Source organism: Maniola jurtina, chromosome 17 (assembly GCF_905333055.1).
Source record: "Maniola jurtina chromosome 17, ilManJurt1.1, whole genome shotgun sequence".
Lineage (NCBI taxonomy): Eukaryota > Metazoa > Arthropoda > Insecta > Lepidoptera > Nymphalidae > Maniola > Maniola jurtina.
The window spans coordinates 4,741,375-4,757,131 of NC_060045.1; the positions used below are offsets into that span (position 1 = coordinate 4,741,375).

Sequence of the window (15,757 nt, forward strand, 5' to 3'; positions counted from 1 at the left end):
ACTCATGATTAGCATGGCTAGTATTTTTTTTTTTTAAAGATATCTACATATACTTAAATATGAAAAGACTTGCCTTCACTGACTGATTTATCAACCCACTTAAACGTTTAAACGTTGGGTTTAGAAACTTGAAATTTTGAGATTATAATGAATGAATGAATTAATGAATATACTTTTATTGTACACCACAAAATTAGTACACAAAACGTATACAAAGCAAAACAAAAATATAGGCAGGTACAATTTGGCTGCTACAATTTGTCATCAGGTTCCTTTCATAATGTAAGAACTCAGTAAAAAAGATTTTAAGTAAGGACTCAGAGAAAGAAAATACTCGTATCACTATTTTCATACGTGTCAATCAATTTTAGATTTTGTGTACTTACAACCGAATTAATACCGTTTTGCATTCAACATCATTGACGATTTGGGTATGGGGATTCGTCCGAGTTACATCGTAAATTATGGTAGCCGTATCTTGATATACCACCGCACTCACACCCTCACAAGTTGTGGGTCACTATAACCTCACAATAACGACCATTCTGAGGTCACTATCAAGTCTCAAGTTGCGACGCTTTTGTTGCTTAATATTATATGAATTTTGGACGGATTTGTGGTGGAATAATAGTTAATGTCATAAATTACAGTATATTTAATGTTTTTGCGGTTGTCGGATGTTATAATAAACCATGTCGTTATAACACAACCGCTAAGTATTTATACATACGGTCATTACTAATAGTACCACCTTTAAAGGTCGGAATTCTACTTATTATTTTATTGAAAATGTTACAATAAAACTTAAAGCTAGTCTTATCTAATTACTGTAATGGTACAAATCATGCCCGCGTGGAAAGGTGCCAAGAATACTGGCTGCATTTCCATGCTGGACACTCAGGCTGATCTGAGCCAGTACTTCTATCACCAGATGATAAAATAACCGTAAATACTACAATTTGAAATGATATTCCATAGACATATTTTTTACTGAAGATAATTTTCAAGTCAACCGTGAATCAAACCTATAAGTAGCTAGTACCTAGGTAGGTATACTTACTGCAACAGAGAGGTCTTCACACTTATCAGAAATCATGAAACGATTATAAAGGTAAGGAAATAGGGAAACAGCAAACAGGTTTAAAATTGGTTGTCAGAAAACATAATGTCAGGAAGGTAAAGGAAAAGGGTTGGTTCGTGCTCATGCCCTTCCCTCTTCTTGACATTTTAAATTGTTTATTTGCAAACAAGTGTCAAGTTATTTATTCAGTGATGTTGGTACCTTACTACGTTCGTAAAGGGATGTAATGTACACATGGAATCAATTTATATTCTGCTTTTATCACAGCTCACGACAGTTGGGGAACTTCTAAAAGGAGTCAAATGTTAGTGCATTTAACGCAGGTAGCTCTAGGTAGCTCTATTTTTCTTTGATTTTACATCACCATAGCCTAATATTTGACATATCGTATATTCAGGATCATACCGCGAGTTCCCTCACTCTAGTTCACTCTGCTTTTATGGTGATAACGATTATTCTGAAAGTCCTAGCGGCTGCCCTTCAGGGGAGTTGGGGAAATTGTAACGAAACGTCGAGGCTTCGACGTCACTGGCCTAGGTAGTCTAAGAATCGCCATTTTTTTCTTGATTTTACGTCACCATAGTAGGCTATGGTGACGTAGAATCACAATATATTTGACACATCGTCGATTCAGGATCTAACCGAGGCCCGAGGGTTCGACTTCACTCTGCTAGCGCCTTACCTAGACAACTGATACTTAACAGTGTTATGAAAATACTTACTCATAATTCCTATTAAGACTTGATCGTATGAAATATGTACTTAAGTAACTAAGTTTTATTGTAATCAGATAAGTAGACATATCCTCTCATATTATGTAGGTAAGTATAATATTACCTATTGGTATAATAACCACAATATAAATAATAATACAAATAGTATGTCACGTTCAATAAGTGCGTGTTAGCAAGTTCACCGAGCTAGGTATAATCGAGTGTTGTGCCGTGCTGCAGCTGTGCCTGAGGAATGAACGAATAGTGATGTGCCACGTACACGTCGATAAATGTTTGACGACCTGCTTGGCGCAGTGGCGAGCACCGTGATCTTATTAGTAGGAAGTCCCGGGTTCAATTCCCAGCAGGCGCAATTTGGCAATTTATAATATCTAAATAGTCTTGTATGACACCATTCCACGCGGGCATGATTTGTATAGTAATTAGATAAGGCTTGCTTTAACTTTTATTGTAATATTTTCAACAAAAAAAAAATTCTCTTGGATCTGGTCTGGTGAGAATTTTAAGCCGGGGCTCGTTACCACTCTACTGGTAAAGTGCCACCAAGCGATTTAGCGTTTCGCTACGATACCGTGTAAATAAACCCCTTCCATCTTAGACTACATTATCACTTACTACCAGGTGAGATTGCAGTCACGGGGAAAATTGTAATGGAATTAAAAAATGTTAGAATATCAACAACTCGCTTAATACTACTAGTGTGCTATTTTATCAAATTATTAGAAACTAACCTTGGAAAATCTGATTTTATCGATATGTATCGTTCAATAGGATGATCGCTGTCTGAAACTTTCCATTGCTCGTTTCAAAACTTTCCACTTAAAAAAGAGAGCCTACTTTGTAGTATTCAAAAAATGTTTGTTGTGTCAAAAAATATTTCTTGGTTTCCTGTTTTGGTTCGCGAGATACCGACACCATCCATCTTCATTCAAATACGGAATGTCCCGGAAAATCATGAATTTTCGATATCGATAGTAGTATAGGCACGGCCCTAGCTAGAACCCTTCCGCTGCTCGCCATATGCCGGCACTGAGCGCCCTTAAATTACAGAACTTCCCGCTCATAATAGAGAGATATGCCTTTAATATCTGCTGAAACGGCGCGGTGTTTACTTTTTGGCCCGGTTCTTATATTAGAAATTGTGCAGCAGTACTTTATCTTGAGATACGGTTATTAGCACGCATTCACATTCATCTCTGAGGTTAATTAGCACTTATAAATTTATAACTTGTATTAGCATTCTGACTTTACCTTCATTAGTAAGAGTAAATTAAATTAGTTGTACAGATCTACACAACGGAAAATTAAGATACAGTATAATGCCTCCGGCATCGATGGCCTCCGGTCATTGAAAACATACTGTAAACAATGTAGGACCAGTGATCAAGGACTTTATCTTATAGTGAGTTGATAAACCTTGTTAGTTACCTGTTACCTATAGGTATATTCCCGAAATATTTCCGAAACCTAAGTGTAAGACCATGATAGAGATATCCAATTACATACATCCCGATCTCTCCACTTCCGCATACATAAAACGGACAATAGATATCATTGTCCCCTAAAAATTGACCCCGGAAAAGGCGCAATTTCAATCACAATTCCAAACGATATTCCGAAACGCACCTGCTGTCTGAACACGTGCCCCACTAAGAATCTACTTAACTCGAGTGACCCCACTTACTGGGTCCCAACTGAGCCGTCTAAGAAACTCCAATACTGCTATCCTATAAGTAAAATGCAGGCAAGACATATTTCGCCGATTTTAAGTTGAAGGTGATGACAACAGCTCCGTCGAAGCAGGTGGGCTTGTTTTGCCTATTGACGGTACAATTTTCAAAAACCCAAGAAGCAATACGTTTCCGTTGCAGGATGCATGAGATCCTTTAAGTAAAATGCAGGCAAGCCATATTTCGCTGCTTTTAGTTGAAGGTAACATTGAGCAGCAGCTAAGCATGTGACTCGTTATTCTTATTGACATGCGCCTATGGCAGCTTTTCTTTTTACCCTATCCTATACCGTATAAAGTTTTCTGTCATCCGGTCTATATTTTTATCGTTTAGACAATAAGAATTGTTTTGAAATATAGTGATGAATATCTTAAACCAGCGGTTGCTATTCTCTGCTCTTGTATTCATAAGCGGCAAAAATGCTCGTGAAAAGAAACGATGATAATAAAAGAAGAGATGAAATAATTATTATAGAATTATAATAACCCACATACTATGTAAGTAGTGTTTGTTGTTACCCACTGTAAATAATATGACGTCATAACTTGCTTTCTTCACTTATCTATGTTCTAGTTGACGGATGGAAAAATAGCCAGCAATTTCACGTGGACCAGACGCCATCTGCGACATCCAAAAAATAACATTTCCCAAAAACATTTGCGAAAGAAAGGTATATTAGTCTCCGCGGGGCAATAATCGAAGCCAATCGGCTCACCGAACGCCCCGACATGACACTTTTTTTTATTTATACCACCATTTCGTTAATGTGAGAGCTCTGGTAAAGTAGTGTTGTACCTTCAGATTTTTAACGAAATACATTTATTGATGCCCGCGACTTTATCCGCGTGGATTTTGATTTTCAAAAATCCCACGGTAGTTCGTTGATTTTCCGGGATAAAACACTCACACACACACACTTCACAGCACTTCAATCAGTGACACGGAACCTACGAATAACAATTTTTCGCAACGCGGAACTTTCCTATTGAAATGCGTTTTCTTTTAAAGTGCGTTAAAATTGTACTTAATACCTATAAATTTTCGTAGAGGGTTTAAAATCTAGGGACACTCATAGACGTAGCGTAGTATGTATAACGATCTACATGAAAAAGCAATCAAATCGCGAGAGCGCGTCAAACCAACGCAACAAATAACATGGGATGTATTTTTAAGGAGGAGGGGTGGTGTAGTATTTCCATACAAATGTTGCATAATTTAGAAATAGAACCATTTTGATGCGCCTTTTGCGTCATAGAGCTGTTGTTTTATACGATTCTTTTAAAAAATAGTCTGGTTAAGTACTACCTATATATCTGGGGGCTTAGAATTGAAATTATTATTTTTTTATGTCTAAATAAATATAAATATTATTACTTATTGTATACCTAATACAAAATTCAAAGTAAGCTTATGATATTATGGGTTCATAAAGTGAGAACAAGAGAAAAAGTTTAATATGTATACATATTTAGTAGGTACATGAGAAAATAGAAGATAATATGATAAATTATAATAGGACAATGACATTTAATGCAAATTAAAAAAAACAGACTATCCTAACCTAAAACATGCTACGAAGCTACGAGCTACGAACGTAGCTCTACAAGTCAATCAGTCTCCTTACGAATAAAAGCCTAGGAAGGTATGGTAGGAAGGTATTCTACTAACTGTTTGATTTGTCGACGAATTATTCTGCTTTCCAAGCAGCAGCATCAACAGACAGACATTTCAAATATATAGTACAGTAGTAATAATATAATGGCACAGAAAAGCTCTTCATGATACAAACCTTTTTTCTTTTCATAACTGTCTGCCATTTTACCGTTGGGCTACTGAGGCTATATTATAGGCTTCCCTCTTTACATTTAATCTCTTCAGACTCGCCGTAAAGCGTCGCCGATAAAATAAACGGCAGCGCGAAAAATCCTTGTCTTATCGCCACCAAGCAAGATTACACATAAAAATGTTAAATGATCTCGAACGCGTATTGAAAAAATTGAGGGGAAATGGCTGGGGAAATTGGCAGCCCCAGACGAGTTTTACGGGCGTTCGTGATATAATGACAGTATTTGTTTATTTTTTTCTCAAAGTTTTTATTTTATTTAGGTATTTACCTACTAATTTTCTAGCGCTTCGCTGCAGTCAGACCTGCTGGCAACTGGCAAGTGATGATGCAGTCTAAGATGGAGCGAGCTTCCATAGATGCCTATTCACTCTTGACTTCAAGGTATCAATATCAAAACTTAACACGTCCAACTTAACTTAACACGTCACGGGACGTGACGGGAGGGGAAAACTTATTCTGGAAGGGCACTCCGCATCCTAGCGGTTCGAATTTAAAACGTGGAGCCAAATCGCTTCGAACGAGTCCGTGGAATTTCAACTGCAGATCTTAGTCTACGGTCTATTTCACACCTGTATCCAATGACCACCATAGTGCTTGGCTATATCAACCTGGTGGTATGAGTATATGACGTTGCAGTCTAGATGCAATTTTAATTTAATTTAAACAACTTTATTGTAACAAAATTACAAAGACAGAATATATGATACACTTAAATAAACAAAGGGCGACCTTATTAATGGCAATCGGAAATTAAGAACTTGGAAATGGTATAGCAGCAACCATATTTCTAATGAGTTTCCAAGCGAAATCGAAGAGGAACGCTAAATCGCTTGGCGGCATAGTTTTGCTGGTACAGTGGAGACCAAACCAGACCAGAAACAGTTTAGAAATTACAGCCCCTGCCGAAGTCGAAACCACGATCTTCAATTAAAAACTGCGTTCTTCATAGTGCCGTAGAGGTCCTGGAAAATTAAAGTTATAAAATATTATAATTACATACCGACCTACCTATTTATCTCCTATAGGTACTTAGATAACTTATTTTAATTCAATGGTCATAATATACTTTTTTTCGTAACAAAATACCATCATTATTTCGGTAATCGGTGTAGCCTATGATTTGAGCTTGATGTAGGTGCGAATAAGTCTTGTATCGAGAGGGGAAGTGTTTGTGACACCGCTCGCTTGTCGCCTATCGAAATCTAATCTGACGCCTTATCCCGTATTTTGTATGAACACCCATCATAGCACCCTGCACGTTTGTCATCGTATAGGTACATATTACATATATTTGTGTTGTTTTCCATTATTATGAAACTTTTATTTTTACGAAACAAGTTACCCTTTAACGGCGACCTCACTTGGTAGTAACTGGTAAATGATGATGCAGTCTAGTTAAAATGAAGATTGGCCAACGGTTAGCAATTTTATGAAACCTATAGTACTTATTTCAGGCACCATGACATAGGTAATAGGTACAGGTACCTATTCGGTGCAGTAGGTTATTGCACCGAATTCCAGGAAAGTTTTTGACTAACCTACTTGGTAATGGTTGAACGGGTGGTTATTATAAGGGTTGAAACTTAAAAATTATTCAAGTATTTAAACAAAAAAGTCGCCTACCGCCAATAAAAATATTTAAACAGGTACATTAGACCTACCTGCATAGCATGTGCTGCATAGGTAGAGCTATGTAACAGTGCCGGCAAAGCCAGCAAACATTTACACTGGCGATTGCTGGCGCTGTTTATATTGTCACGGGGTGAAAACCACCCCGCGAATGCCGTAATATACTCGTAGTGGACTTATTTTGTATATTTTTTGTTAGACCACTTTTTTATAAGTATATATTTTTTTTTAAATTAACTTTATCCCATATCTACGTTATAAAGAGAACCTCTGACCAAAATTTTAGCTTTCTAGATCCAACTAATGGTTTGGGCTTGGCGTAGATGAGCCAGTTAACGAGTTAGGACTTTTCTTATTATAAGTATAACTAGCTAAAACCTGGGACTTCGTCCGTGTGGATTTAGGGTTTTCCAAATCCCGTGGGAACTCTGATTTTCTGTGATAAAAAGTAGTCCTTTCCCGGAATGCAAGTTACCTCTGCACCAAATTTAATCAAAATCGGTTAAACGGATGGGATGATGGGAATGTTAAAATTTCAAACTTAAAATAAAGATGATAAGGGTTCAGGTTACTTTGAAACTTTACGGGTTTAGGTGAGCCCAACATATTCTATGCTAGACTAACCTTTTATCCCTCGAAGAATGGTTGGTAAATTTTCAATACTCACTTTATTAGGGGCGAGAGCGGAAAGAGGGTGGAAACGGTCTTTATTAGATTTTCTAGAAACGTGAGTATACAGTCAATTGCATAGGCTGCGACCGACACCTTGATATTGGAAATTTCTATGACCTCTCAATATTTTATAAGCACACTAGATGGTATCCTCGAATATGTAATAATATTTCGTTTCGATGCTCCAAGTTTCAACATAGGTACATTATAGTACTTTTGGAAGTTAGGTATTTGATAATAATTTGGAGTTTTGGGATAAAAAATATCGACTAGTGATAAAGACGTCGCGTCGCGTCGGCCTCCTATTAGGGAGCCCTTTTGTCTGTCTGTCTGTCTATCCTGTCGTGTGTGTCACTTCGAGGGAATCGTTCGAATTACGATCTAATTAAAAGTGTTAAAGTTGTACGATGGTATAGAATACTTCATGTGCGAGTTCGCCTCGCAATTGACCGGTTATTTTAATTACTAGAAAATGCCCGCGGCTTCGCCCGCGTGGATTTCGATTTTTTAAAATCCCGTAGGAACTCTTTGATTTTCAGGGATAAAAAGTAGCCTATGTGCTAATCCAGGATATTATTCTATCTCCATTCCAAATTTTAGCCAAATCCATTCAGTAGTTATTGCGTGAAAGAGTAACAAACATATACACACACACACACACATACAAACTTTCGCCTTTTTAATATTAGTGTGATAATTTTAATCATCTAGGTCATCTAGCTCTAGTGAATCAGCTGAATTTGTGGTTTTTAAAAATAATAATTATTCTACATATTTTTTATTTTTATTTTTTATACAAAAGCGTCCGCTATAAAACCACGTATGAAACTACATGACAAAGTGCTCGACGACATGATAGTTTTAAAAAGACATAATAGGTGGCGCTAGCCACACGAGTATTAGACTTTAATAAAACTATTATTTAGATATTATTAGACTAGAAATAGACCGTAGTCCGTAGGTATGTTATTTTCCATTTTCAAATTGGACTTTTTTACAAAGGGACAAAAATGGGACAAAATGACGCAAAGACTATCAACTTTGATTACCAGATTTTGGCTCTATGGCCTCTAATTTATTTACTATGCTTCTAACCGTTAGTGTTTCTACTTTTGGAATTTCTGCCTATTTTAGGGATAAGATTAAAAGTGCTACACCCGAAAGCTAAACAAAAAGTGATTTTTTGATACTCTTTTTACATTGCAATCCATAATACATTTGGTTTACCTTAAATTCTGCATCTAAATAATGATCAAACACGTTCTTCGTCACAAGAATCGAAATACATGTATTATATAGTTAGTGTGAAATCACAATAAATTCTTACTGATAAAATTACGTTGTTCTTTATTACAGTTATTACATGCATTCTTAATAAGGGTATATAAAAAAACTATATTTTAGGGGAAATCCTACGGAAACTAGGGTAAAACCATGGTAAAACCTAAATGATAAGTGGATACACTGAACCATAGACTACAATTTATTATGCAAACCGTGCAAACGTCAAAAATATGTAAGGTTAGGTTGAAAATTAATTATGTGTCAACGTAGTCAAGATTATCCGAATTAATTTATTAAACAACTTCGCAACTTTGAGTTACTTTACAGTAATATGATGATAATTTAACACTTGAATAATGGCTGTTGTGATAGAAACAACACTCGGTGATATTACAGTGGACCTGTATTTGGACCAGCGTCCTGTAACATGTTTGAACTTTTTGAAGCTTTGCAAGATGAAATATTACAATTTCAACTTGTTTCATACTATACGCAGCGGATTCATCGCTCAAACTGGTGATCCCACTGGGGAAGGTTCCGGTGGACAGTCAATATGGGGAATTTTAGAGGGGCCAGACAAGCGATTTTTCTCTGGAGAGAAAAGACCCAAAATTCGTCACACAGGTGCTGGGTTACTATCAATGGTATGTACTGATGATATGATGGTTGGATCTCAGTTTTTCATAACTCTGGCACCGGATTTGGACTCACTAGATGGAACGCATTGTGTCATTGGCGAAGTCACTGAAGGGCATGAAGTATTAACTAAACTAAATGAAGTCATCTGTGATGAAGCTCATCGTCCCTACCGAGATGTAAGAATAACCCACACTGTTGTACTCGAAGATCCTTTCAATGATCCACCTGGATTGAGAGCTCCATCAAGGTCACCTTCACCTAACCCAGAACGTCTGAAAGGCGGTAGAATTGCTCCTGATGAAGAAATAGATGAGACACAAGGTAAAAGTGCAGCTGAAATACAGGAAATGATTGAAGAGAAAGAGGCCAAAGCTAGGGCTACAATATTAGAAATCGTAGGTGACTTACCCGATGCTGATATCGCTCCACCAGAAAATGTGTTATTTGTTTGTAAACTTAACCCTGTCACAACTGACGAGGATTTAGAAATTATATTTAGCCGTTTTGGTAAGATTGTTAGTTGTGAAGTTATAAGAGACAAAAAGACAGGCAATTCTCTTCAATATGCATTTATTGAGTTTGAGAACAAAAAATCATGTGAAGATGCATATTTTAAAATGGATAATGTGCTGATCGATGACAGACGTATCCATGTTGACTTTTCACAATCTGTTTCCAAAATGAGATGGCTCGGTAAAGGGAGAGGAGTACAATATTTTGATGAGGAACCTAAAAATAAATCAAGGGATGAAGATAAGAGAAGAGGTAGATATAGAGAAGAAAAAGACTTAATAGATAAAAGAGACAGCCAAAGCAATGGTAAACGGAACAATATTAGAAATGATAGTGATAGACAGTATAGAGGTGACACTGAGAAGAATAGACAACGTAAAGACGATAGAGAAGGAGACAAACTAAATATAGATGAAAGGGAAAAATATAAACATCAGCGTAAATATGAAAAAGAAAGAGACAGACGGAATAAAGAAACAGACATGCAAATTAGAGATGATAAAGAAAAGAACAGGTTAAATAAAGATAATAGAGAAAGAGACAGGTATAATAAAGATGATAATAAAAGGGGCGTCCAACATACAGAAGTAGAAAAGAGAAACAGCAATGATAGAGAAATGAGAAGGCAACATAGAGATGATAGAGAAAAGGACAGGCTAGATAGAAATAATAGAGAAAAAGACAGGGAGCCTAGAAATGAGAAAGAAAAAAACCAACAAAATAAAGATCATACGGAAGTGGACAGGCAATATAGAGATGATGAAAAAACTGACAGACAAAATAGGGATGAGAAGGAAATGGACAGTCAATACAGAGATGTTAAGGAAAAAGATAGGCATTATCTAACTGATAAAGGCAGACAGTATAAAGGTGATAATAACCTGAAAAGAAAACATATAGATGATAGAGATAGTGACATACAAAATAGGCAAAAAGACATATCAAATAGAGATGATAGAGGAACAGAAAGGCAGCAAAAAAATGACAGAGAAATGGACAGACAACAAAAAAAAGATGATAGAAAAAGAGACAGGCAAAGTATTGATGACAGAGACATTAATAGGCACTATAGAGATAGTAGAGAAAAAGATGAACAACCTGAATATGATACTAGAAAAGATAGACAGCAGTTAACAGATAGAAATAGACCATACAAAGATGGCAATAACCAGGATAGAAATGAAAGGGAAAGAGATATGCAGGATAGAGACAATAGAGAAAAATGGGAAAGGGACGGGCAAAATAAGGATGATGCAGAAAGAGACAGGCGACATAGAAATGATAGGCAGCAAAGAGATGACTACAGAGAAAGGAGTAGAAGCAGATCAAAAACAAGTCATTTTCATGATAATATCAGTAGAAATGAAAGAGTAAAATATACTAGAGAAATAGAACATGATAAGAGTAAATCATATAAGTCTAAGTCGCCCACTAGGAGAAATCAGGATACATCAGAATACAAAGACAGTAGTGATGAGAGAAGAAACAATCGAAACTCTAGTAACAGCCGTCATACGAATAGAGAGAGAAAGCATAATGATGAAAGCAAACATCGTGAAAGAAGCAGGGAAAGCAAAAAAGATAAACAGAGACAAGATCTAGATCCAAAAACACCTTCCCCTGTAATTGTTGGTAAAAAAAATAAGAATTCAAAACAAAAGAATAGCAAAATGATTTCCAGTAAGAAACAAAATAAAAAGGGAAGTTCTGCTTCCAAAAAGAAAAGAAAATCATCTACATCGTCGGATGATTCATTTGAGTCTAGTTCATCAAGTAGTGAATCTAGTACTTCGAGTGACAGCGACAATAATAAAAAGAAGTTGAGGAGAAAAAATAGGAAATCTTCTTCATCAAGCAGCAGTACCAGCAGTTCAAGCAGTTCGTCGAGCAGTTCAGACAGTAGTAGTGAATCAAGCTCAAGTTCAGATAGTGAAAATAATAAGAAAAAGCGTGTTAAGAAAAATGTGAAACCGCCAGTTAAAAAACCTAAAAAGAAGTTATAGGATCTGTATTTATAATTATGTACTTATAGCTTAATTTTGTATTGTTGTGTATAGTGTGTGAACTTTGTATATTAATATGTTGTCAATAGTGAAGTTAAGTAAATTAATGTAACCACAAATGATTCACTCATTGAATTCTAAAGAGAATCATTTTTAATGAAAAATAGTGAATAGTAAACAGAACAACAATCATGACGTAGTCAGCAATGTAAGAAATGCTGAATGATTTAAATGCTTCATTATTTTATGGTACTTCTTTAATGCTACATAAAAAGCCAAATGTGAGTCGGACTCTCACATCAAAGATCTCATACCATCATACAAGAAATAACACCAATATATTTTATTTCATGGTGGCCATTTTAATTTTTTTACTAATTGTTGTTACAGTGGCAATAGAAATCCACATTCTGTAAAATTTTTAACTCTACCATTACAGTTCATAAGATACAGTCTACTGACAGACAGACAGGAGTACAGTGGAGGCTTAGTAATAGGCCTTTAGTATAGTAATAGTGCCTTTTGGCACTCTTCGGGGATGAAACCCTAAAAACGAAAGAAGTACTAGCACTTCATAATATGTATAGTTTATGAATAAAAACTGCATGCAAAATATCATCAATATGTTGTGGTTATGTTGATTCAAAATTCTGGCATATCCAATTGTAAACTTAAATTAATTATTTGCTATTAATGATAAACTTAATGAAATAACCCATTTATGTATCAAAATAATGAATGAATATACACCATCTTATTTTTAGACTGAAATAAACCCATGTACAGAGCCTCACAATAGGTTTCTAAAGTATTTAATATTCACTTTTTAAATACTTACTTTATTACTTACTTAAGTGGCTGGATGAGGAAGGCCGAGGACCGGGTGGGGTGGCGCTTTATAGCGAAGGCCTATGTCCAACTGTGGATGTCCACAGGCTGATGATGATGATGATGATTTTAAATATGTATTTGCTTTTTTAAAGATCCTATTAGGATTTCCTCCAAATCCTTAATGCATCTTTAAAATCCTCAAGGAATGTCTCCTTTGAAAATGTTAGTTCCACCGGATTAGGCCTGGTTTGGAAGGAATTAGGAAGTGGAGTGGAGAGATGTGTTTAGTCGAACAGTCAGATTCTTAATAGATAACGTGAAAAAATAATAACATTATCTTGTAAAAATCTGACTAGTCAACTGAACATAGACCTACTCTCCGTTCTGCTTAAGTGGAAACTGGGCCTAGGCTGTGTGGTGTCCATTAAGTCAGTCACTGTTGACGGTACTGTTTTATTAACAAACTTCCAAAAAGGAGGAAGTTTTCAATTCTGCACAAATATTTTTTTTATGGATAGACATTGATTTTATTACTTATTATTATTATTATATATAATATTATGTTAATTGAAATGAAATGAGGAACATTACTTTAATTCCACACATTATGACCTAACTAATGATTTAAAGTAAAGCCAAAATTGATGTACCCCGCACTGGGGGTTCTCGTAATATGATTTTTGGCATATTAGTACAATGTTTGTGTGTACAATGTAAAGTATTTTGCAATTTTTTTATTTTAATGAAATATAGTTAAAGAAATGTAAGGTAGGGATGTTTACAAAACTTAATTAGGTATTTTAAGGCATTAGATAAAGTGTGTAGGTATGTAAGTTTTTATATATCAATAACCAGGCTATTAAATTGATATTCAAATGAAATTTTTAGTTCTGATTTCAGTCTTTTACCCATCTAATAATTCACCCGTATATCCACCCTAAAACAGACACCCCAGGGTATTTAAAAAATAAATATAATTATGCATACCACTCGGAAAGGTATATCCACCCGAGACTAAAAAATAATATACAGATTCACAGGGGTTGTAACGTGTACCTTAGCGGTCCCGTTACATTCCTTATTTGGATCGCGTATTTTTATTAACATAACCTGAAATCTGTTTGTAGACCTTTTATACGTCATATCTCAGTGTCCCAAACTTCACCATGACGTTTCTAAGGCGTGACGTTTGGGAATGTAGTTCGGCGATCTGTCAAACCTTCTTTCATATTGGAAAAAAAACTAGTAACATTTTTGACAGCTCGTTTACCGAATGAAGTTGGCATCTTTCGGTGGCCATTTTGAAGGTTCACTTTTTCTTCCTACATAGACACGCAAACATTTGCTCGTCAATTATTAATTTTTAAAAATGTGAAAGTTAAACTAAATAAGTATAATACATATGTATGGGCCAGAGGGCTATAGAGTGGTAGGACACGGCGCTTTTAGCGGTAAGTGTTCATTTTTCTACCCAATCTCGCCATTAGAACATTGAATTTTCCAACAAGAAAATGGATGAAAATTTTAACCTAACATTTCCTTGTTACAGCCGTTGATCCTAGATCTTCGTTGATCCTAGATTGTTATCATTTAACGCCTCATTTGAGCATTTATCATGAGGATTTTCCCGTAAATTTCATTTTGGATCGTACATGTTACGTTTTATATCGGATTCCATCCCGGAATTGGTGTGATGGAATGCAGTTTTCGGCCTGTGGAATTAGTTAGATATTCGACATGTGCCTAGCTTATTCTCTATTTTAACAAATTTTGTGATAATTTGGACTTTATTTTTTTATAACCTAGTGTGTGGCCATGTGGCCCAGGTACTATAAGTTTGTTTATTTTTGATCATTGTATCTATATATATGACATATAAAATTAAGACAAGAACAAAGGGGCGATACCTATTATAAATTGTCATATTTTTTTTTCCTCTTTAATAAATAAAATTTGTATAAAACTTTAGAAATTTAATAAATTAATTTTTAATAATAAATTTTAAATTCTTTGATTTTTATTCACCAATATTTATTTCTTGAGGACATTTGGCGTCCCGGAATAGAGAGCACGGCTAGGTGGACCGAATCTCTGACTTGCGATTAAAAGTCCAGGCCTCGGCAAGTCTATCTGTGGAGATTTCTATCCAGCTGGCTGGCGCCCGAAGGTTTTCCCTATATTCATTCTATATATATATATATTTTGTCAGCTGGAAGTAAAAGTAAGGATTTAATTCTATTGTTTTATTTTTTTAAATAAATTTTATTTTAAATTTTTCACCTATTGGGTGGTGAAAAATTTTCTTTGTTACAATTGGCAGCCCCGAACAGGGACTTGATTTTTATTTGGGAACCTAGTTGTGTTGATTCTCATAGTATTAGTGAATAAATATTTTAATTGTTCTCGTTCTTGTCTTAATTTGTATTTTTTGTAATATTTTAAGGTGTATTGTATTCTTGTAACTTATTTTTTTTCTATTGTATGCCTAGATACTAAGATGTTTGTTCTAGCATAGCTAATTTAAGTGTGCTCGCCTAGTTAATAAGCGTAGTTTATTTTGAGGTTTTTTATATTACTATTATTTATGTGTTACTAGTGAAAATGCTACATACCTAAAAAGGCCATTTCTTTGTAAGAAACGGAGCCAAAAACTTGATAGGTGTCGCTGTGACCAGTTTTCTCTTGAAAATGATAGGTGCACGACGATTGAAAATCTATTTTATTTAATTTATCAATTTTTTTTTAGGCTTTTTGGAAATTTTGTTAGAAGAATCTTCTAGAGAATAGACAGCGTT

The 15,757-nt window shown here is 35.3% G+C and overlaps 1 protein-coding gene across 1 annotated transcript; it reads left to right on the forward strand.

The window, feature by feature from the left end:
- Nucleotides 1–9,199: 9,199 nt before the first annotated feature.
- On the forward strand, nt 9,200–13,843 carry LOC123873677 (peptidyl-prolyl cis-trans isomerase-like 4). Its single transcript, XM_045918654.1, has one exon. The coding sequence runs from the start codon at nt 9,333–9,335 to the stop codon at nt 12,129–12,131; it is 2,799 nt and encodes a 932-aa protein (XP_045774610.1). The 5' UTR covers nt 9,200–9,332; the 3' UTR covers nt 12,132–13,843.
- Nucleotides 13,844–15,757: the final 1,914 nt, after the last annotated feature.